The sequence below is a fragment of the Anabas testudineus genome, chromosome 16 (genome assembly GCF_900324465.2).
Source record: "Anabas testudineus chromosome 16, fAnaTes1.2, whole genome shotgun sequence".
Lineage (NCBI taxonomy): Eukaryota > Metazoa > Chordata > Actinopteri > Anabantiformes > Anabantidae > Anabas > Anabas testudineus.
This window is the reverse complement of record NC_046625.1, coordinates 3,823,923-3,848,038: the sequence shown is the minus strand read 5'-3', so window position 1 is coordinate 3,848,038 and position 24,116 is coordinate 3,823,923. Positions and strand designations below refer to the sequence as shown.

At 40.5% G+C, this 24,116-nt stretch overlaps 1 protein-coding gene across 3 annotated transcripts; it reads right to left on the bottom strand.

Annotated features, from left to right (window-relative positions):
* Nucleotides 1-5: 5 nt before the first annotated feature.
* vwde (von Willebrand factor D and EGF domains) lies at nt 6-21,105 on the bottom strand. Of its 3 annotated transcripts, none has more exons than XM_026373119.1 (31): nt 20,554-21,105; nt 18,223-18,413; nt 16,823-17,054; nt 16,631-16,705; nt 15,815-16,044; nt 14,677-14,766; nt 14,451-14,592; nt 13,901-14,109; nt 13,716-13,789; nt 13,343-13,616; nt 12,607-12,803; nt 11,584-12,452; nt 10,345-10,481; nt 9,758-9,922; nt 9,145-9,249; nt 8,630-8,744; nt 7,791-8,047; nt 6,800-7,019; nt 6,583-6,720; nt 6,176-6,388; nt 5,601-6,008; nt 4,539-4,634; nt 3,653-3,748; nt 3,454-3,549; nt 3,027-3,122; nt 2,801-2,896; nt 2,090-2,185; nt 1,872-1,967; nt 1,426-1,521; nt 1,114-1,211; nt 6-677 (listed from the first exon to the last, which is right to left on the bottom strand). In XM_026373119.1, exons 1-31 carry the CDS (start codon nt 20,627-20,629, stop codon nt 663-665), a joined length of 5,298 nt encoding a protein of 1,765 aa, XP_026228904.1. In that variant the 5' UTR covers nt 20,630-21,105; the 3' UTR covers nt 6-662. The 3 variants fall into 3 exon arrangements, with proteins under 3 accessions (XP_026228904.1, XP_026228903.1, XP_026228905.1); XM_026373118.1 differs by having other exon boundaries at nt 13,901-14,112; nt 20,554-21,104; XM_026373120.1 differs by lacking the exons at nt 6-677; nt 1,114-1,211; nt 1,426-1,521; nt 1,872-1,967; nt 2,090-2,185 and adding an exon at nt 2,294-2,449 and having other exon boundaries at nt 13,901-14,112; nt 20,554-20,629.
* Nucleotides 21,106-24,116: the final 3,011 nt, after the last annotated feature.

Below are 24,116 nucleotides of genomic sequence, written 5' to 3'. Positions count from 1 at the left end.
TATTTTGTCACACGTAGCTTGTAGCTCAGTGTGTCCTGATATCAATAGATCATTTTTAGAAAACAAACCCCATACAGAAGAGATCATTGCTGTGATACACATTTGGCATCACAGTAAAACTGAAGCAATATGTGAAACAATATATAAATGCAATTTTTGTCTTCAGTCAAAAACAAGCTACTACTGTGTACAATCTGCTCATAATCACAAGCAGATGTACATGTATTTTAGAAACAGTGCACATTAGTTTATAGCTATAATTTGAATACATGAAACAGTGAAAACCTAAAACTAAAAGCTTGGTTGTGATAACCTACAGGCTAGGATCAATCAAAATAGACTATTTTGTAATTTCCTTTTTGTATATTGTGTAATACTGTGCAGCAACGCTTGCATACAGTATCTGTGTTAAAAAAAAAAAAAAAAAAAAAAACCTGAAGCACTTCTGATGCGTTAGACATGTTCCTTTGAGCCTTGAGGTAGTGATGTACAGAGACAAAAAGACAAGTGCAATACATCAAGTCTGTTCTGTTAGAACACATTCCAGGACATGTCAAAATCCACCAACACACACAAACATGCACACAGACACAAATTAGGATTCTCTCTTCCCAGCTTTGTGATTTTGTCTCCCTTTCATCTAATTTCCATTCGTTTCCCCATCATGCTTGTGATGCCTGTGGAGGTAAACAAAGTCAATCAAATGAGATTTCACATACAACACATCACATTCAGCATGAGGCTATTTCCTCAGTGTATTTCAACTTTAGCCCTGTGATCGTTTACATGAAAGTCACAAAGCTTAGTATACATTTTCTTGAAAAATACATTATCTAAACATGTTTGAAAAACCCTGAAGGTCACTTTAAATCATTTATTACTCTTCTGACAGTGTCAGAAACCTTGAATATATACAGTATTACAGTGTTAGATGAAATCTGTCTGCCTCTCCTAAGCTGCAACTCTCTCAGAGCCGAATGAGGTACTGGACCAAGGATGTTTAACATTAAACTTTCAAATTTAACCCTGGAATCATTAGCACAGTTTAGTACTTCTTCCTGCTGAGCCATACAGAATCATGTGTTGTATCTGAGCTGTAATCCCATTTCTCACCTTTAACGCACAGGTCAGGCCTTTGTATCCTTTCCGACAGTGACAATAGTCAGGTAGCACACACCTGCCTCCATTCAGGCAGGGCTGTTTACAGACCGCTGGAGAGAAAATGAATATTAGAGGATTTCTTTAAGCAACTCTCACTCTCAACAAAACCAGGAAAACTTAAAAAGAAAGAAAAATAGAAAAAAATACTACAAATTAGCAGAAATTGAGGTAGAACTGGAGTTTACTGTCGCCACTGTTTGTCCTGGTATGAATGTACTTCAGGTAAAAAAACGAACTTCTTTCAGATTTTATCATGTGACTCACGTGTTTGACACTGCAGGCCTTCCCAGCCGCTGGAACACTGGCAAGTGTTTGGTCCAACACACTCACCACCGTTTTTACACTTTTGCAGACAGACAGCTACAGTGAGAACAGTCTACGGTTAGTGTATTACTATGATCTTCACTTGCATGGTCACCTCTTACTACTAACAGACAACTAACTTAATCAAAATGGCAACTCTCAACTCTCTGTCCACATCACAAGTGTCTGATTCTTTTTTTTAGTTCATTTGAGCCATGCTTGCACAGAAGTGGCATCTTTTATACACAGGTACATTAGAGATTTGGAATTATCAGTGAATAGGCGTTTTCCTTTTGTTTGACACAGTTAATCCAATAAAGTTTAGGGTCTTTGGATGACGTGCTTTATTATCTCTAATCAATCTTTATTATATTTGGTGTGTATGAATAAAATACGGAGTCACTCACGTATGCTACACCTCTTTCCTCTCCATCCTGATGCACAGGAACAGGTGTTGGGCCCCACACACTTGCCCTTATTCATGCACATTGGTTCACATACACCTGGAACACAATTATCAACACATTAGATCACCACGTATATGTCACAGTATTTTTAACCGGGACCTGCCAATGGAAAGCAGTACGAACACCTTTGCATTCAACTATGTAAGAAACCAACTTACTCTTTTGACACCTTTTTCCTGTGTAGCCCTCAAGGCAAGAGCACACGTTGTTCCTCATACACTGACCTCCATTCTTACAAGGAGGACTGCATACGGCTGAAAAACAACAATATTTAACTGTGACGATGGAACTGTTCATCCTAAAACTCACTAGAGCAGGTTTCACAAAGAGTCGAACTTTCACCAATGTTTTGTAGTAAGTAATAGCATCAAATGCATGTTTTTGTCTGTGTGCGTGTTACTTAAAATCCACTACAGGCGCTACTGTAATATTACAGTTGCCTCCACTTTAGAGCTACTATAGTTTTTCTTCAGTTTGGAGTCCAATCATTCACCATCTTCAACTTTCTTTTAACTCTGCTAAATACAAACAATTAAAACACATTTTCAACATTAAAAAGATAATGGTGAATGAGACCCATTATGCACAAAAATATCATGTCCAACCAGTTGGCTATTATGAATGTGTCATAAAAATCTGTAAAGTCTGAATAAAAAAAAAAAAAAAAGAAAAATACTAAAGGAAAACTACAGTATTTAATCAGTGATTAAATTGGCAAAAATATTTAATAATTTGAGCTTTTTTACTATTTAACAGATCAATTCGAAGATACATCTTAAATTGTTTAGTGGCTGGATAAGAGACAAGATAAGACCGAGAAGAGAAGTAAAATGTGGAATAATAAACATAAAAACAAAGAAAAATCTTACCAATTTGACACTGGGATCCATAGAAGCCACTAGGACAGGCACAGGTGTTGGGCTTAACGCATGTTCCTCCATTCAGACAGACAGGGTTACAGAGAGCTGCAGAACATATATGATGCTACATTTAGATCTGACAACTAAAACTCTTCTCTGCAAAATACTGGATCAGTGTCACACGTAAAGAAAACATTTGAAATGCAGTGTGAAAACACACACATTAATGTAGTACCTGAGTTACATGTTGGTCCGTACCAGCCAGGTTTGCATTGGCAGACATCAGGAGAAACACATTCACCTCCATTTTCACAGTGCCTGTTACACACCACTGAGACAGATAAATTAAATTAGTTTAATACATTACATTCAGGACTCGGAGGTCTTGGTTGGCAGAATTTTTAATTTTGATAAGCCGTTTCTCCCAGATTCCAGTGTTTGTGCCAAGTTAAGCTAGTCAGCTGAATGCTGAAGCCTCATGTGTAACATAGACAGGAGAGTTCATCAGTCCAATCCAATACTGACAAATGTGTGTACGTTTTAAAATTTGGAACTATTCCTTTAATTCCATTAATACAAACTCATAGTCATTTGTTAATTTAAACACATCACCAAGTCGTAATTGTCATCCACTCAAACTATTTACTGTTATAATAACTCACTGATTTCACATCTGGGTCCCACGTAGCCATAGGGGCAGGTACACAGGTTTCTGGCCAGACAGGTGCCGCCATGCTGACAAGCTGGGTCACAGCTCGCTACGCACAGACACAAAAGTTTAAATAACACTAAGATATTCATCAGTACACTGTGAGCAGTGCGTGTCAGCCTGTTAGACAGGCATAAATGAGCTCAGGTTACCTTCCCCACAGGTGGGCCCGCTGTAACCCGCAGGACATTCACACACATTAGGTTTCACACATTTCCCCTGGTTCTTGCAGTCAGGTCGACACAAAGCTAAGAGGGAGGAAAAGTGGAAGCTTTAATGGACAATATCAGTCACAGAGTTAAAAGAGCTGAATCTTTGGATAGTAGGTTTCATGTTAGTTCTTCAAACTGTGTGCTGTGTGTAGATTCATTAAAAAGTACAAAACTAAACTTCTTTTCCATTCGGCTGTTCCCTGTCAGAGGTCAGAGCAAACACTGCACCTGTTGTACTCTTTCTAGGGTTAAAACCATATTGCTGCTCACAAATGCTCACCTCTGCCCTGAGCCTAGCTTCCACCACTCTTTCCCACAACTTCATTGTTTGGCTCATCAGCTTTATTCCTCTGTAGTTGCCACAGCTCTGCACATCTTCATTGTTCTTAAAAGTTGGCTCCGCTCATTCTCCAAGATCTTGTTAAACAAACTAGTCAGAATCTCCATACATCCACAGGTATGTCATCAGGAAAGCTGCCTTTCCACTCTCCATCCTATTCACTGCTCCTCTCACTTCACTCATACTAATCTTTGCTACTTCCTGCCTCACAATGGTCACCTCTTCTACTCTTCATTCTATTTCATTTTCCTCATTCATCAACTCTTCAAAGTACTCCTTCCAACTTTTTTTCATTTGCCTTTTGTTTGGCCTTCACCACCCCTACCTTAACCTACGCTTGTGCTTCTGTCTAGTCTCTGTGTCCCACTTCTTCTTAGCCAACTTCTTTATCTGTATACACACCTAGACTTCCTCATTCCACCACCAAGTCACAAGATGTAGTGTAAAACTAACTAAATCACAGTATTAAAGCCCTCTCACTCTCACCTATGTGACAGTTGTATCCAGTGTAGCCTTCCTTGCAGGTGCAGGTGTTGGGCAGAATGCACTCCATGTTTCTCCCACACTGATACCTGCACACAGCTGCAACAAATAACAGGTAACATTTACTTATTTAAATACATTTACAATTTTAATACATACATACAAAGAAACACTGAATTAGTTGGTCAAGCTACAGCGTTTAAGTCCAAGACAATTTATGACTTCCTTATGTTATTTATACTGTAATAGAAATATGAGGACTTCTGGGCTCCAGGAAGTTGATGAGCTTCTTAAGTCTTGTTGAACACCTGCCACTGTTGCATCAAGATGTAATTATTAAATTAAAATGCTAAATGAACACTACAATAAAGTGAAACTGTAACACAAGTAACTAAAGAGTCTTTAAAGAGTCAGTAATGTCAGTTACACAGTAACATATATTTAATATAAATTACACAATAAATTAGTTTTATTGTTGTGCCTTGTGTGCAGCACAAAAAAGCTCTGAATACAGTATCAGGTTTTTAAGATGCTGGTTAGCGATAACAGTTTAGTTCAGTTACGAGTTGAAAATGTATTTAAATAACCAAACCGTTTTGTTTTTGTTTTGTTTTTTGGTGCAGGATTTTATCAAATCAATATATTTGTAAAACTAAATGGCACTGAGCTCCAAGCACTTTTAAAACATGGATGACCAACACTCTCTGAATGACTCACCAGAGCTGAAGCTGAAAGCTCAACACACACTGTTTATTTAGCTCTCTAAGTAATAGTTAAAAAGTAGTTCATATCTGATCTTACATCATTTTAAAGAGATGGTGTTTCAAAGTCTTTGAACTGGAGACAGATATTTACATATATTATAGTTTTTATAGATAATTACACAAGATTAAAAGACAGAAATGTGATTTTAGAGTTTCCTTTCTTTTAGACCGAAGAAACCGCAGACAGTAATAGAAGAAGTAAATTTTTTACCTGGCGCTGTCTTATTGTGCTGTTTGAATGTTTGTCTCCACATATCTAACTCCTTTACCATTACTCAGCATTTCCTCCAACACTTATTACCTTTACATATGAATCCATCCCCAGTGTAACCATTCGGGCAGCGTCCACACCTAAAGGACCCGGTGCCAGTGGGCTCACAGGGAACTCCAGGGAAGCAGGGAGAGTCAGCACATGTCACATTCAGAGAGGGTGAACCCATGGTGACCCTGGTGGTGAGAGCTGGGGTTAGCTCCACCCCACTAGGCTGACCTCTGAGGACAGTGGGGGTGAAGACTCTGGTTGCAGTTTGATTGTGTGGGATGACTGCGGTCTGTCTGTCAGTAGAAATCACTCTCCTCATAGTTGAGATGGTGGCTTGTGGTCTTGTCTTCCTGTCATGGGGCCATCTCGGTAAGGTGGGAGATGAGGAGGAGGAGGAAGGGGGCGTGATGTCAACATGATCTGCTCGGTTGGCAGCAGTTTCCTTTCCTGTAAAACACTGGAAGTTAGAAGATATGACTTGAAAAAACATAAATATAACCTCGGTTTTTCATCATTACATGATCCATCATTCAATGTCAAGAATCTCGAATCTGATTTCAGTTAATATCTTTATAAAGTCACCGATGTCCTTTCAAATTAAAAGTCTCACTCACCTGTTGGTGTGCATATTTGCCCGTTTCCATGGAAACCATGAGGACATGGTGCACAGACAAAGCCCGCAGAGACATGGGTGCTCTCAAAACACTGAACGCCTGGGTGACATGGCTTTCTGCTGCACGGCGACGGGCCTGAGGGTTTGGGCCTCAGTGGTGCCTGCAGAATTCTTGGTGGTAAGGTCACAGCTTTAACTGACGTTTGACGATAAGCTTGGAAACAAAGCATAAGGATACAAAAGCAATTTTAAAAAGATACGTTCAGTAGGAACAGAAACATACAGAGAGACTAACAAAATGTTGGTTTTGATCTCTTTATGTGATTGTTGATAATAAAAAATATAGAATATCATCCATCTTATCCTTAAACAGATGAAACTCTCAACTCTAAAAGGTATACTACTTACGAGAGCAGTTTCCTCTGTCCCCACTGTATCCTTGAGGACAAGCTCCACAGATGAAGGAGCCCACTGTGTTGTTACAAACAGCTCCAGGGAAACAAGGATGAAAGGCACACTCATCTATATCTTCTCTACATGTACGGCCTGAAAACACAAAACACATAAACAATCAAGACGGTGAGTATTTTGCTTGGTGCACCTCGTTCTACCAATCGATCACTACCTGTCATTCCAGGTGGGCAGACACAGGAGAAAGAGTTGGGGCCGTCAATACAGCGGCCCAATCTGCAGGGGTTGGGTTTGCAGTCGTCAATGTCCACCTCACACCGCTCCCCTTTAAATCCTTCGAGACACACGCACAAGTATTCCCCACTGCCAGCAGGTAGGTTGACGTTAGTTACACAAGAAGCTCCATTCAGACATTCACAGGAGCGCACAGACACCTAGGAGAAAAAAGAAAAAACAGCCGTCTTATTGGTTCAGTCATAGTTTGATTACAACCTGAACTGCAGACATCTTGGTTTATAACCTGGAAACAGTGTTCTGACAGGACAGTTTATTTTATGTGTCTGAATTTTATCCCTCAACCAGGTATTTATCAACAGTTAAAGACTACTCCTCTAGTATTTTTTAATTATACGTCTTTGGCTCTGGCACCTACATTTTAAAATTTTTATAGAAAATCTACAGAATATTTACTTAATTACTATTTTCTTGACCTCTTCCACCTAAGGTTCTTCCTGCTTTTTGGATGCAGGTTTAATCTGTGAGCATATTTTATTTCCTGTGTGCATAGTATTTACTGAAAACCTGCTTTATATTGGCATGTACTGTAGTATGAAATTTGTGATACACATATGCATTGAGTAGAAAATTGCCTCTAATGGGAAGAAGGAACAAAGACCTAAAGTCAAACGCTGTGACTAAACGTTTCCTACTTTTGGACATCCCAAGAAAGACTAAATCTTCCTCAAAAAATGTTGCAGTTGAACAAATAACAACCCCCTCTGCTGCAACAAAGCTGCTTTGTGATTATGGTTGTTTTATTGGAAACAGACTTTCCACAACTAGAAGAGTGTGCTTTAGACTCTTAAAATGTTCCTCTAAACATTAATGATTCAGACCTCATGTACTTTTGTTCTTTTTCCACTTCAAAACTTATCATGTAAAAACTGTAAAAGCGGGTCACAACAATAAGAAATAAATAAATGTACCTGCACCGAGGCTCTGGTCTCAGCATTACAGTCATCAGTCACAGTAAACTGGAAAATGTGTGTATCTGTGCTTTCAACAGTGGCCTTCCACATCAACAGGCCGGACGGAGACAGGGATACACCTTCAGGACCTGATATCAGTGTGAAGTGAACTGCAGAGCCCTCATTGTCCTCTGCTTGTAGCTGGTAGATGAAATTCTCTCCCTGAAAGGCCCGGAGATGAAATGGCAATGGCTGCAGTACTGGAGGTTCGTTCTCTGATGGGAAATACAAAGATGGTGAAAAGTAAGTATTAAATAAATACTACTTTTAATTAGGTATACACCTCAAACAGCACTGGCCAGTAGTTATTATAAACAAATAACTGCTTTAGTGCATGCATGATGAAATGCCTGAATGATGGTATATGTATGTTTATGAATAACTATAATCAGCCTAACCAATAATCATCACCTTTCCCTGTCATCGTTTTCCTTTAACTCCTGTCACGTTAATGAAACATGTTTTCTCAGAGTACCGTGTGACCTACTTTAAGTTGAAGAAGTAAAGTTGTTCAGAAAAGGGTAACAATGAGGTAAGCTGTCCTCATATCAGCGCCGGGGGGACTGAAGCAACTTCAATGGCTTCAATCTGCACAGAGGTGCTGACAAATTATAAAAACAGCCCTGAGCGACTACCAGCCCCAAAACCGAGTGATGGCTGCCCAACGTCAGCTCCACTGATGAAGTGACACACTAAAAACTTCAGGATGGTTTATACTTTTCCTGTTTTGTTTAAGAGAAAGTGAATGAGCCGTGAGACAAAGCAGATTAGAAACACTAACATCTTTGATTACTTACTCTCTGCTATGGACCATGTGTGTTTGGAGGAATCTGGGCGGCACGTGAGGCAGGGGCTGCTGGGATTGGACTCTCCCTCAGTGTAACATAGACCATCAATCTTGCAGGTTTTCTCCTGGGAATGAAAGACAATTTATTACAAAATAATTAGGTTCAGTGTTTTTTTCCTTAAACGTACTGTTCATAACATGAAACATGCTGTTTGGCAAACAAATACAAATGCATTACCACTGTACAGAAAATGCCAGTTTTGTTCAAACGCTCATTTGGTATGAGGAAAAATATCTTAATTATTTCCTGTGTTAAAGAATATATATCACACATTCAGCCCTAAATTATAAGCAAATCAGTCACTGTACTATTTAGAGCTGCATGATGAAGACTGATTCAAACAAAACATAACTGGGCTGAGAGGGTGGTAGAATATGTTACAGTCAAAGTTGTAATCTTTGGAGACTGTGCTACTTTTTGATCCATATATTACTTTTAAAACAGTATAAAGAAAGATGCCTCACCTTCAAGGTACAGAAGACTTCACTGTTGAGGCTGCAGGTCTGGCAGGCTCCATCGTACAGAGTCAGTATCTTGGCGTTACTGTAGCTGTAGCCGTCATTGGATACCTGCCGTCAGAAGAGGGTTGATAACTGTGGATCACTGGGAAAAGGAATTAAACAAATAAACTGAACAAGGTCGACAGCATTCCCAAATGTTAAGCATTTAAAAGAATATTTACAGTACAAGCAATAGACATGTAACATCCAATTGCTCCAAAGCGTTATTTGTTGTACCCTCTACTCGATCTCAAATCAACCAGTTTCCACAGCTTTCCAGTTTATTTTCCTTCTAAAAAACATAAACCTGGACTCTATGGACCCTTTCCAAAACTTTAGCCAACTAAGAAAAATGACTAAACTGTCCGTTTCTGTGCGCCACAGCAGATTTACAAATTAAAGATCTTGCAACAACAACACTGACTTTCTCTAATTTGAAAAAGACTAGAGAATCGCACAGGGGAGAGAGCAAAAAGAGGAAACCTGAGAGAAGATGGCCAAGAATTAGTCAACATTTTGATCTTTTTTCTTACTTTCACCAGAGTGCACTACAGAAATTAGAGAAAATGTGACTAACTTTGATCTGCCAGCGAGCCAGTGGTCTGTTTGTCATGGTTTCCAGGTCCAGGGCTGCAGGGGTCCACCTGTCCTCCAGGGGGAGCTGGCACTCCAGGGCTGTTGCATCCAGGAAGGTGGCCAGGACAAACAGGGGCTCATCCAAAATCCACTCTCCATCCATAAACTTGACAATACACACAGAAAAAGAGTGGAGAGAAAGAGATTTATCACTTATTTCCTTTTTCAAACCAAACCTGCTTCCTCCCCAGCTCAGCAATCAGAGCTACAGAAACTCTCACACAAAAGGATTTTTGAATACGAATTAAAAAAAAAAAAAGATAATGTCCAACAAAACATGGCAACAAATAAAGTCTGACTCTCTACATTATCTGTGTATTGGCAAGTATATTTCTTCTTGGCAAATAAGCTATTTTGTGTTCAGATGTTTTGTGTTTTTTGTGTGTGGAACAGTCTAAGCAGAGCAGCTTACTAGTTTTATTATCTGAGGAAGTGCCAGAAAAGAAAACACCTACACACCGCATAAGGTAAAAAAAAAAAAAAAAAAAAAAAAAAACGAAACAGAAATACAAGCGTAAGAACGAGTACCTTTTCTTTAACAAACTCACACTTGAGCTCGTAAGAATCCTTGAAGCCTTGACCTTGGACCTGGACAGTGGAGCAGTCTCCCTGTCGGACATCACATAGGCCCCCTTTGTCCAGCTCAATGATCTCTGGGATCTGGTCTTCACAAGATGAACAACAAAAAGTGCAGACGAGACTCTTAAGACCAGAGAATTCAGGCCAAATTACAAACCACATGTTGTGCAATCAGAGATCATGACGGTGCACTGGAAAACTACAAATACAACTGACTGCTAAATGTTATCGCATCTTTGCAAAAGCAGGTTTTGAACATAATATATTATATGTCATTTTAAATATACAGATGCATCTAAACAAGTTAGACTACTGAGAAACAATTAGTTTTTTTCCTTTGTAATTGAATTCAATGAATGATAAAGTGAACAGTTTCAAGCCCTTCTTGTTTTAAGGTGATTAGATGATAACAGCCTACATCTCATCAGAATCAAAAATCCTCATATTTCTTACCATTAATCAAAAATAATTATGTACAATTTAAAAATATTTAACTTATTTAACTGTCTGTGCTCCTTCAGCATAAATTACTGCATCCATGTGGTGCAGAATGGAGGAAATCAGCCCGTGGCTCTGTTGAGGCATTAGTGAACACCAGGCTGTTTTGACATCAGCCTTCAGCTCATCTGTATTGTTGCGTCGGGTGTTTCTTATCTTCCACTTGACAATAACATAAACTGCTTTATGGGGCTCAGGGTAGACTAGTTAGCTGTCCAGTCAAACACAGTCACCAAACACCTGGGGAAACTCAAGTTATTGATTCAGGTTTACTTTAAAATCCTCTTAAGACTGCGGCTTTGCACCTTTTCGTACCACACTTCTACCTTCTAGCCAACTTTCCACCCTGTTGGAAGGTGCTGATAGTTTTCTGGACAGCTTTCAAGTCAACAGTCTTCTCTATGATTGAGGCTGCATGTACTGAACAAGAGAGAGATGCATTAAATTTATACTGTATGAATAGAAAAGTACTCAAACTTGAAATTAAATGAGGCGTAAGCTGTTATCACTGAAATTAAAACAAAAAAGGCTTGAAATATTTTTACTTTACTGGTAATAAATCTATAATGTAACTTATTTTTTAAATTAAATTACAAAATGTTATTGCATTACTTCTTTGTGATATTTTAGTTTGTTGAGATCCACCTGTATCTGCAATAAGTTAATGTTAGTTGATTGGTTGCATGTTACCAGACAGCACACTGCAGTCAAAGGAGCCAAATCCCGGGAAGCACACACAACCCCACTCCAAGCACTGGCCGTTCCCATTGCACAGATTGGGACATCTGAGAACAGCCACAACATCTCGGTACTCTTCCTCTCTCCTTCTCTCCTCCAAGACCCTTCTTTCACATTCATTCTCCAGCAGTGGTAACGTAGCATTTAGCCACAACTGTTCATCCTTCAGCTGGAGGTCAATAACACACATAGTGACTGTATGACTAAGGATCTGATCTTCTAACAGGCGCCTGCAGCCTAACGCTATGCTTGAGTTTACAACAGCCTGCTGACACTGAATTCTGGCCTGTTCCTCAGTCAGACCAGAAGGTGTCGGCCATGTCAGAAGAGTCTGTGGTTGAACTGCTGGTTCATCGTCCTCTGGGAAAAAGTAGGACAAGCCTTCCAGATCAGACTGGCTGAGGCTTTGGTGCGTCGTGCTGGAGATGTAACGGGGAGTCTGCCGCCTGCCTCTGTGGTGCTGTTGGAGAGATGAATTTGGAACTCCATCCCCTGAGGCTCTCAAAGGCAACCCTCTGTGACTTTGAATCTGAGTGTTTTGGCTGATGCGACCCAGAGGAAGCAACTGTCTTTGATTTCCTTCACCTTTGACAAGTTCCACTGAGCCAATGTACTCAGCTGTGACATCTAGTGTCGGGATGATACTGAGGAGATGCACTTTGCCATGACTAGAGCAGGTAGAGTCAGAGGAGTCATCTGGATGATTTTGAGCTCTTGGCGATGTATGGTGGGGCTCAGTCTGACAGGTACAATACTTACGGGGGTTCGGTGTGGTCATATGGGACGGCATGGTGTCAAACAGGCTGGTGCCTGGAGGGAGTCTTACGGAGGGGGAAAAAAAAAAAAAAGCTTGTTAGAAATAAGATATGACACTTTACATTTACTCTTTACATATTATGTCATTAGGTAACATAACAACCTTTGTAAATGTGACTATAGACATAGGAGTGTAAAACCTCCCAAAAAAACTCACACCTCCATTCTGAGATAAAAGTATGTAGATCCTCGAGAGCGGTGCCCCCTCTTGATTGGAAGTCATTGTCTGGCTGTCCGTCATAGGTCCCACATAGGCCCTTGGTATGACTGCGGTCTGATCCAGGGGCTCTAAGAGTCAGACTCATTCCCCAGTCTGACACATCTGCACGAACAAATGCTCCTGATGAGAAGGTCATCTGAAAACAGGTTAATATGAGGGATTATCATGTCATCTTATCTTTAACATTAGGCATCAAGCTAAACTGTACGTGGGTTTGTCACATTTTAGGAATTAAGACTCCTTAATTAAACCTGACTCCTTCCAAGGTTCAAACTCCTCCTGCCAGCACCCCTTAAGCTCTTTAATTATTGTGTTTTGTGTGTGTTATCCGTCTCAAACCGTCAAAGGATAAGGTTTAATTATTATTATTTTATTTTATTTTTTTTTTATTGCATGAGTTTAGTCAAATGAACATCTTTTCTCTTCTTAGTCCTTCTCTGAACTTGATATTGATGTTTCCAATAAAAAAAGCTCTAAATTTTTCTGGAAGTGCTCTGAAAGTTGATGGGGCTGTAAACAGGTTTTATATGTTTCATCAAAATATGATAAGTTACATAATATACATGGGGACAAAAGTGATGTGAAAAATCTTAATATTTTATTAATTGAATGACACGTGTATCAGTTGTATTTGACACTGTTGTAGATTTGTATGTAACAATCGCTCTCACTCACAGTGACTTTGCGTCCCTGGTAGGACTCTGTGATCCGGACACTGCTCTTGCTCAGGTCTCTGTTTTTCACTGACAGATGAGGTTTGGTTTCACCCATTTCTCCATTGCACATGTCAAAAGCGACAACATCACCACCTCCCCTTGCAACAAATCCACACACACACGAGGCAGCATGCACCACGCTGCCGCACTCCCACTGACGGACGTGCACCTCAAAAGGCCAGAAAGTGCTTTTATACAGAACAAAGGTGCCTATTTGATAGTTCTCATAGTGCCTGTAAATAAATGAAGAAATATATTTATAGACCTTTTTGTCTGGTGGTTTATATTGACCAAATAAATATTTTTTCTTTTCTGTTAAGAAACTGAAGTACCTGCCATCAAATGTGATGATGTGAGGATCAGTAAATGAGTAGCAGTAGGCTGAGGGAACATCCTTTACCTTTATCTGAAAATGAGAGATTGATTTCATCCCTTCTTACAATAAAATATATAGTACATTACAAGAACAGGAATGTGCTGGTACTGTTACTGTATTTAAGAATTTAGACCTGTTTACCTGAACAGGTTCTGGCGAGTACCCACTCCAGAGAAAGCTTGGTGTGACAATGGGTTTCACAGAAATGTGAGTTGTCCTGTTGTCATCTTTCACAAAGTCTGTGATGGCACTGAAGTGAACCACAGCCCGGCTACAAACCCCATCCCTGCAGGGACTCCGGAACAGATCCAAAACACAAGAGGACAGAGATAGATCTGCACCCAAATATCCTTCTAAGGTACAACAAGAAAGAATTTAGTAGTTTATTTGCATGAAGATGTAACAGGAAAAAGGCAAGACAGTACAGTAAAAATTAACACTGTTTAAAAACTATAGTCTTTGTAAGAATTTGTAAGCTCTAAGCGCAGCTGTACAAAAAAAAAAAAGCAAATGAAAATCAAGAATTTGTTCTATAAATGAATTAAAGCCACGCTTTGAACAGGAAAATACTTTCTAAGTTTGTACAGTACATTCCATAATGGTAACAGGTCAGGGTGGTTTATTCCTACATAATCAATTACAATTAGGTAACACAGAGCCTGGAACATATTCTCATTTATTAATTACTCACCTTCACTGGTTGTTCTGAGCTCCAGGGACAGAGTACACTGTTCAGGAGAGGAGTCCTCCAAACATGGGACAGGAACTGCGCTCTCAAGAACCAACTCATATAGTCTCCCATCCTCAGAAATAGTGCTGGCCTCTGGTGTCAGCTGTACAAAACAGAACTATAATGTTTTTCTCTTTTTGTACATAGATGCTTTATCAACACCTGATTTTTGCTTATTGTGATATACCTTAATTCCAGCAAAGAACTCCTGACTTTCCACTGATGCACCCAGGATTTCTGGCGAGTCCAAAAGGAAACTGGAGCAGGAGCAGTAAATCTGAGAGAAGGAGCGAGAGAGTGATAGTGACGTTTCCAATGATTTGTATATTTTAGACAGATTTTCTAACCACTTAATTGTAATCCAGATGTGAGCGTACCTCAGACAAGGACTTGGGTTAAAAAAACAAACAAAAGCATGGTAGAAAATGACCACAACAGGAAATAACATGATAAAAATAAATACAAAAACGGTTGAGACAGTTCATAAACACTGAGCTCATAGTCCCATGTCTGAAAAGATTAAGTTTTAGCTTAAGTTATATAGGTTATATAAGAATGAACTAGTTAGCTTTCATTTGCCTGATATGAACAAAATCGCAGTGCTCATAACAATAACAAACCAAATATAACTAACAGCTTACTCTAAGTTAAACCTATTTTATAAACATAGGACTGAAATTGGGTTGTTATTGCTAACCATTAGCTTTCGATGGCTAATAGCTAGTGTTACAAGTCTAAAACAAGTTCAACCCTAGTTAACCCTAGCTATATTTAGGTTAAGCTAATGGCACCAGCTAACAATAAGATAAACGACTAAATACACTAAACTAGTTTTTACTCATACACAGAACTGAACTCAGGTTAAGTAACCTGCTTTGGTTTAACCTAGTGTAATACTTTAATTTGCACCTGGTTCAAGATTGAAGGGCTGTTATTACTTGGCGCCATTAGCCTAGCCTGAGTTAGCCCTAGCCGTTAGCCATCTTTATGCTAGCGCCAGGTGGTAACACTATGGCCGCTAAGGAACAATTACATGTGTCTTCCATTAGCACATAGTTGTAATTAGTTCATTGCTCATAGAAATCATAAACGAACATTAGTGTTGAATGCTAAAAGGAAGCCAACATCAATTAGGGCTAACCTAACCTCGTTTTTAAATACTCGCCTCAGATCAGATTGCAGCTAGCCCTCTCTGTTGACCTTCATTAGCCCAGAGTTATTAGCATAGAGCTAAGACAGATGACGACAGTATGATTTGTCTATTTTTGAGGCCTCAAAACTTCTATTTTGTTCTAGACTTTAACGAACTGTTCCTGAAATCACACCTTATCCCCCAGGCGGAGGTTGAAGCCATCCAGCTCGATGAGGGCCGAGGTCTGGATGGTGGTCTCCCGTCTGAGCTCCTCCTTCGTGCCGTCAGGTGAGAGGCGCGACCAGGCCACAACAAAACCCAGAGCGCTGCTGGAGCTGCAGTCGAAGCTGCACCTCAGGTGGACGGTGTCACCTGTCAGCTCGGACACGATCACTGGGACAGATGGAGTGGGAGGCTGCTCGGCTGACAGGAGAGGAGCACAGATAGTGTGTCAGATTACATTATATTTATGTTAATTGTTCATGTTGTGTAAAAACCCTTTTTTTGGCCTGAAATCTGACAGGAGGACTGTTTTTAGTGACAAGCAATCACAGAATCTAAATTTTAGTTTTAAAGCTGCAAAATCTTCATGCAGAAGGAAACAGCTTTATCTGAATAATGTGAATTCTTACATATAAGCAGACTGATAATATTCAGTGAGGTCTGAAAGTACAACACTAACCTCACAGCAGCCTGTAGTCCACTATTTAAAACACGTTAATCACTATGTTCAGTCAACTTTCATCTATCTCTAATTGAAGTTCCCTCCTTCTTTCTGCCATCTTCCTTCATCATTAGGCATAATTCATGACCTGGCTGAGGGCCGTCACCATGGAGATAAAACCCAGCGAACACCGGGACACATGCTCAGCTCATTAAGACGAGAGGTGAGGGGGCCGCCGATGCATTCCTGACTGCATGGCAACTGCCTGACGTCCTGATTGTTTTGGTGTGTGACCTAACAAGAGGAGACAAGCGTACGCCATAAAAACAGCAGCAGGGTCCTCACTTTTACATGCTCCGTCGATGTTCGCCTCATCAGGGCTACAGGTCGGTGAGATTGTGGGTAAAGAGTCCGACATCTCTGTTAGATAAAAAGGAGAGCAATCATTTTTAATATTGAATGGATTTGCAAGTTTAGTTTGTCTCCATTATCAATAAAACATCTCAGATCAGACTGGGTTTCTCTGGACTGAAATACCTTGAGCACAGTATCCCATGCATCCCTGCGTGGGCTGGAGCAGATAAACATAGAAGTCTACACAGTTGCGAACTGTGACAGGGATGCGAAACATGCAGCAGTCCTTGGTGCTACTAGGGAAGAACTGCCAGGCAGCGCAGGCTGTGAGCTGTTTGACCTCCAGAGGCCCAGGAAGGGACTCGCCTGCACCGAGAGACAGCCACACAGGGGCCTGTGTGCCACAGTGGTTCACCTGGATGTTAGAAAGAGACACAGATCAAACAGGTTAATGAAAGCTTTTGTATTACTGTTATTAATAATCATAATGTCTTATGCTTGTGGGACCCAACACAAATTTTGCTGATTACAGGAAAGTAAAATCTTTTGGAATAATAAGCTGAAACAACATTGTGCATGTAAATACACTGAGCTGCTGGAAATAACTGCAGTCAAAATGGCGTCCAATCATACATGTCCAATAAAGCTGACTTTGTTTCTCCAAACATCAGAAAAATGTGAATTTCACAAAAGGAAAATGAAACTATTGTTTGACTTTTTGAAAACAATAATAAAAAAGAACTGAACACATTTGCACAAAGGCCAAAAATCTGGGTATGTGTTTGACAAAGCTACAGTTTGTCACAGTTACTTCCCCTTTGAGAAAATTCATGGCCTGACAAATCTGGCCATTTATGTGCCATCATCATAAAGACGTCTCCTTATTATGTAACACATGTTCACAGCGATCCTGTCTTCCTTCCTCCACCCACTCCTGTGGATATCCATCACCCAGGGAGAGCAGCGATGCTCTGGGAAGGCAGAGGGAGGCTGACACTTCAGATGGATCCTGCAGGCTCCTCACAGCAGGCTGCCCGCAGGAAACGAGACACATTCCAGCTCTCCTTGCACTCTCCTTCATAAACATGTACACATACACCAATAACTGTATGTCTTCCCAAAGTCATATGTACCCACGCTTGCACACGCACATCATGATTTGTGACACACTAAAGTGACAGCAGATGCCACCTAGAGTTTCTGCATGGGGTCACTTGTGTGATACTCCTCACATCACACTAAAAAGACGACACAACAGTGACATATGTTATAAAGTGAATGTTTTTTCCAACAAATGCAGTAGTTAAACACTGGGCCACCTGAAGTATGACTTGAGTGTGAAACTCTTGTATGTTCAGCAAACTTTTAACAGCTCTACATGTTACAGGAATAGTTTATGAAATGCACATCTTCATGTTCTCGTAGATAAATAGATAATATATCATTCTCACATCTGTACTAAAATGACAGTAGAGTCCCCAGGCAATTAGCTTAGCATGGTTTGAAGATTAACAAGAAGGAACAGCAAGACACTTTGACTCGTTGTGTCATTGCATAGCTGTTTTAAAGAAAACGTCATTTACCTCCACACATCGCGTGGGCATGCTGGCCGGTTTGTCAAATATCTGAAACTGGTACCAGCCCGGAATGAGGGAGTGGTCACAGATGAAGTCCTGCAGGGCCGACTGCTGCAGCCAGCTGGAGCTGAAGGTGGTGCTACGGTAGGGGTTCTGGAGGATGGAGTGGCCGCCTGGCTCACACTCTGGAGGGAGCACTGCAAGTACAGCCAGAGAGACAACATTAGCACTGGATGTTCCCCAGGACTGTCAGTACCAGTGATCACATATCTGGAAGGTTTTCTGCAGGCCAAGTAATCGGTTGTGGACATTCACTCTCCAGCTGGTCTAAATTTAAGATAAATATTTCCAACGGAATTCCAAAGGTCATAAAGAGGTAAAGTGCTGTCCAGCAAGTTGTAGATCATCATTATCATGATGGTTATGAATACATTTAGTTGTACAGATGAACACAGAAATACAAGAAATAAAACTGGATTCATGAAAAAAAGACACAACAATTCTGTGCAGTTGACCCCTGGGTTCATGGATGACTGCGGTACAAACTGAGCCAGTGCTGCATTATGTAGATGTAGAAACTCTGATGAAGTTAAATGTTGGCTAACTCCCAAAATAGACCAGCACATTTCCTATTTATTACATTTTCTTTTAGTTATCATGTTTCAGCTGTTTGTATAGTTGTATTTATTGGGAAGATGTTGTCACAGGTCTAAACTGGAGGTTTGAAGGGCGACATACAGCTACACATTAAATAACTTCTAGAAGCTTTTAAACTACTGTTCGATGAAAGCTTACATCTGCTAATTTCCACTTATTTACATGAAGTAATAAGCTCTGTAGCTCTGTAACATAGGGAGTTGAAATGGAGTCACATGTAATCTGCAGTTATCATATGAATTAGTTGGTCTTTTTGTTTAATAAGTTATAATAATGAGCAGACTCTTGTTAAGACCTTGAAACACCAGCAAGAGAAACTTGAAGCCAAACATTACAGCATCATTATTATGGGATTTTCCCAGCAGGAAGTGGCTGCTAATGTCCATATGGTCCATTTTTTTGTGATATGGTTTCATGCACACTGCCTCATCAAGAAAGGACGTTCTTAGGATTGTTAGTTTGTGGTTAAAGATCTGTTGGAAACTTTTGCTTCGTCTGTATATACTATCAGATTGAAGTCAAGTGTGACTTTAAAACGGGGGGCTCCTCTTAATTTGATCCCTTCTAGAATAAGTCTTGATTGAGGTATTTAACAAAAATAAAACCTAAATAAAAGACATGCTTTTTTATGGAAGTCCTTAAACTATTCAAAAGGAGAGAGACGTCACACTGCTCCTAACAGGTACTACAGCTTCACTAACTGAATAACATATGACTTCTGACGCTCACTACCAAGTTATATCTAGAATGAATGGGCACTTCAACTCACTGTAGGTCTATATGTATTTATTTAGCTGTGCATCTAGTATTACCTCCTCTTTGCAGTTGCTACTGTTGGACTTCCCCCAAGCTTAATTAACAACAAAATAAACTGGATGGCGTATTTATTAGGTCCCATTTGTACCAATAATAAACCCAAAAACATCCCATCCATCTGTGTCTTCCAACATGTCACAAGAATAGTAAACAGTAGCAAACCAAACCCTTTATGTTTTTGAAGTGAAATGTAATAAAGATTCTGAGGGTTGGCGGCACACAGCTGGCTAAATAAGAAGGAGAGAAGCTTGAACACCACCATGTGATCATAGAAGCATGACCACAGAGGCTTCAAAAGTGACAGCAGAGAGAAAGAAGGTTCCACTCACTGGAACCGAGGATAACCAGCCTCTTTTCTGGCCCTGACCTGAGAGGTCACATGAAAGGTGATATTCCAGTGGTGATGGACACACGAGCCTCTGATGGAGATGACAGGAGCTGTCAGAGCTGCTCAGATATCCTTCATACTCAGCGTCTGGTCAGTGTAGTCCTCTTCGCTGGGGGCCTTAAGCCCATGAGGGTGAACACACACTGAACTACTTGTCATTACAATCTCACCATGAGACTTGGAGGAATGTGACACTGAACAACATCCAGATGATGGATGAAGGTGGAGTATTTTTGGTAGAGGGACAAATACTGTTAGTGGACCTTTTAGACTGTAACTAGTGATTAAATCAGATTTTTTTTTCACATTTGTTTAGTAAATTGTTGTTTTTCTGACAGAAGAAAGGAGCATGGAGCAGTTTGACCACATTTTATCCACTAAACTTGTGAAAACATGTCGCATCCCACTAATATTATTAAAGTTAAATAGTTATTGAAACTGTTCTGATCAAGGGTTTGTGAAGGACTTGAACCTACCTGTTTGAGCGTGCATTGCGTTAGGAAATAAAAACACAACGTCCAGCAGGAGTCTGAAAACTGTTTCCAGTCTCATCGTCCTGCAGAGGCCGGTCAGAGACTTCACTTCCAAACAGCGCGACCGCCGGCTCCGCTTTACCCGAACTCCTGTGTCTGCTCGGAGGAGCAGTGTCAACGTGTTCCGACCCAAAACGACCGAGGCTGGAGGAAACCCAGCGGCTCTGCAGGCTGGTCAAAGTCAAGCCTTGGAGGACCGGTGGAGCTGTCGGCTGAGACTGCAGCGGCTGACTTCCAAGTGCTGCAGCATCACATGGCGTTAGGAGGGGCATCAGCTGTGCACCTTCTCATGACCCGAACCTCTGCACACATCTGTCAGTGGGACTGGACTGCAGCTCCCTCCAGCTTCAACGTAGATTTAACTCAGTTAACTCAGTGTGGGCTTCACTAAAGCTTCTTTTGGGGCTGCTATCTTTTTATTTTCTCTTGTTTAATCTCTCAGGACTCTGAGGGGTCTCACCATCTGTTGAGGTCCAGTATCATGGACCTGTTGGTCTGTTGGTGTTTGATGCAAACACAAATAATGTGAAACATCTTAAAGCTGGAAAAGCGCCTCCTCAGTGTTTGTTTTCCCTCTTTCTAGAACAGGGGCCGGGGTGTAGACTGATGAGCTAATCATGGAAGTTCACTATTGGCCGGTCAGTGATATTTCATTAGTCACCTCTCCAAATCACTGGAACAGATGGTCCACATGCTGCGTTTTCCATCAAAACCGCCTCAGCCAAAGAGTTGGATTTTGCATAAACTAAATATCACATTCACATCCTTTTCCGACCTGCTTGTTTCCATTCTCACACTTTAACTGCTGCAGAGCTCCTTAGACATCACTTCACTGACGGGAGCCGAGGAGCTGGATCTGATTGTTCTGTCCAGGACCTGAAATGATTCTCTTTAGGAGCAGAAATATGAAACTGAGCAAGAGATGGCTCAATTTAATTGTAGAATAATAAGAAAATCTGGAAGCAGCTTGGAAAAACAAAGCCTTTTATATGCAGTTCCACAGATTATAGGTGGAGGAATCAATTGTGGGCAGATTATAAAGACATAAATTTCTTCATTAAAGTAAATCATCAGCTAAAATCATTGTAAAATAATTTTGTGAAATGATTCAATTTGTAAATGAGTAAACAGAAAAAGCTAAACATTAATGAAGCTGTTGCAGCCAAATGATTGACATTTAGTTTAGTAAAGAGACTTGGATGATTAATAGCTTTTAAATGTTTGTGTTTAAAAAAAAACATGCAGGACTTGCAGAAGTAAAAACAGTGCTATATATAATTCAAAGCAATGATTGAGCATCAGTGAGAGGACTATTCTGAAATAAGGTGGATATTTCAGTAAACTGTGATGTTTTAGTAAAGGCAGTCAGAAAATACTGTGAGATTAATGATGAATAAACCTTCTGTGCATCTAAACTAAACTAATGGGAGGCAGCCATGCAGGTCGTAGAGTGATCCTCTCCCAGTGCAACACGAAGGTGCCTGACTGTCTTGTTGAGACATTGTTGACTCGTAAATCTGCTGGACGTGGCTCCTGGTAAGTGCCTGGAATAGCCATCAGGTACAAACCTACTTTATTCCTATCCGCTCGCTCCTCGTCTCACACCGTCTGCAATTAAATCACAATCAGCCTTTTGGATGGAAAACAAATCTATATCAAGTGAACATATACGTACATGACATACATCAGTCTGTACCTTTCGAGTTAAATCCAGAGAGCTAGAAAAGTGGTAAACAAATAGAGGTAATTGCCTTATTTAATACTTTAATCTGCACACAAGAGCTCATTTGGTGCAATTTTCTCTCATTATAATCAGTTATGCAGACATGGGAGAAAGAGCAGCATGACAGAGTCCCCTGGGAAATGATATCAGCTAAATGACACAAGGAATGCAAACTGTATATAATTACCTTAAGCCCCACCACTGACAGGAAAAGTGATTGCACAACTTAGAAATCTTCAAGTGTACATGAGGTGAACAGAAGAGCTGAACAGAAAAGTAGTCAAGCACAGATCAATCTGTTTATAGCCCCAGTCTAAAAGCATTCAGGCTAAACAGAAACACACTTTCCTAGTTTTATCTTTTCGTCTTCGACGTTGTTGTTCCTCTATCCATCATGTGCATGACACGAGTTACATGGATTAAAGAGAATAATTCAGCATCTGTACAAGCTACTGCTGTTGTGGGTAAAGTGTTCAGTACACAGGATGGTGGTTTCTCTCATGCCTTTTTGGGCCCCTGTGGAGAAGATCTGGGCTCCAGTTTGTACTGATTTGTCTCTTGGCTACAAGTGCATAATGTTTTGGCAACAATAAAATAAAAGTAAAGTAATCCTAATCATCCAGATGTTCAATCCACACTTTAACTGTCCAGTCTGGGTGATTTTCAGCTTTCGGGTCAGTTTAATTATGAAATATAAAAACATTTCAGTACTTGTTCTACTGCTTTTCATGTATATGTAAGCCTGGAGTGCAACAGTGTTGAATGTGGGTTTGTTCTGTAAGCAGCGCTGCAGAAGGAGCTACTTTGTGTTTCTGTAAAGGACAAACGTGACCTCGGAGCAGCTGGGTTGTGACATGAGCTATTCCTGCTTCCACCCCCTGGCATCTGTCAAATACTCCAACCCAGACTTAACACAGTGCACCACCACAATGAAAACGTCTAGTCAAGTCCTCAGAAAACAAAGACGACCAAAGCAAGTAAACCGAACTGAAGACTGTAAAAGTCAGGAAAGAATTTACAGCTGAGCTGTTTCTGTCTTTTCTTCTTCTTCTGGGTTTGTTTTTCTTTCTCCTGTGGATGACTTTTACTTTTGTCCTAAATACAATCTGCATTACAAGCTGATAACTGTCAGCACAAGAGGATCCATATTTATCATGTTTTGACGTTCATCTTTTTATTTATCACTTTGCTCTGATTTACAGTCCTCCGTCTCCACCATCTGAGCCAAGATGAAAGTTAAGAAGAAAAGGAAGGAAGAGCGTCTGATGTGATGGGACAGGCTGTGATGGCAGAAACTGAAACTCCTTTCTTGCTTCAGTGACGGTGCGCAAACAACAGCAAAAAACAGATGGAGGCACTGACACACAGTCAGATGCTAGGAGGGGACAGAAAGTCTGGAAAGAGACCAGTTGTTTCTAAGCTTAGCCTCGGATAATAGTTCAGCTTGTTTCTATTTCCTCCAGCAGTTACAGAGCCATAATTTACAGTTCATCTGCTGCACTTCTTCGCCTAAATAACAATGCAATTAGGTTCAGTTATTGTCAGGCTGACGTGGAGACGTGCCTGAGGCCTCAAAAGGCAGGGTCAACAGCAACATCCTGGACAGCCACGTCTGACACAAAGCGCCTGTAGTTGTTTCAGCTGAGCCACTGATTGTACGATGGCTGTAAATGTCACAGGATACAATAGTAAGGGTTTTTCAAACACACAGCAGAGGGGTCAGAGGTCAAGGCGGCTCCTGATTTTACGGGGGAGCTTCTTCATGGGCAGTGTTTGGCCTCAG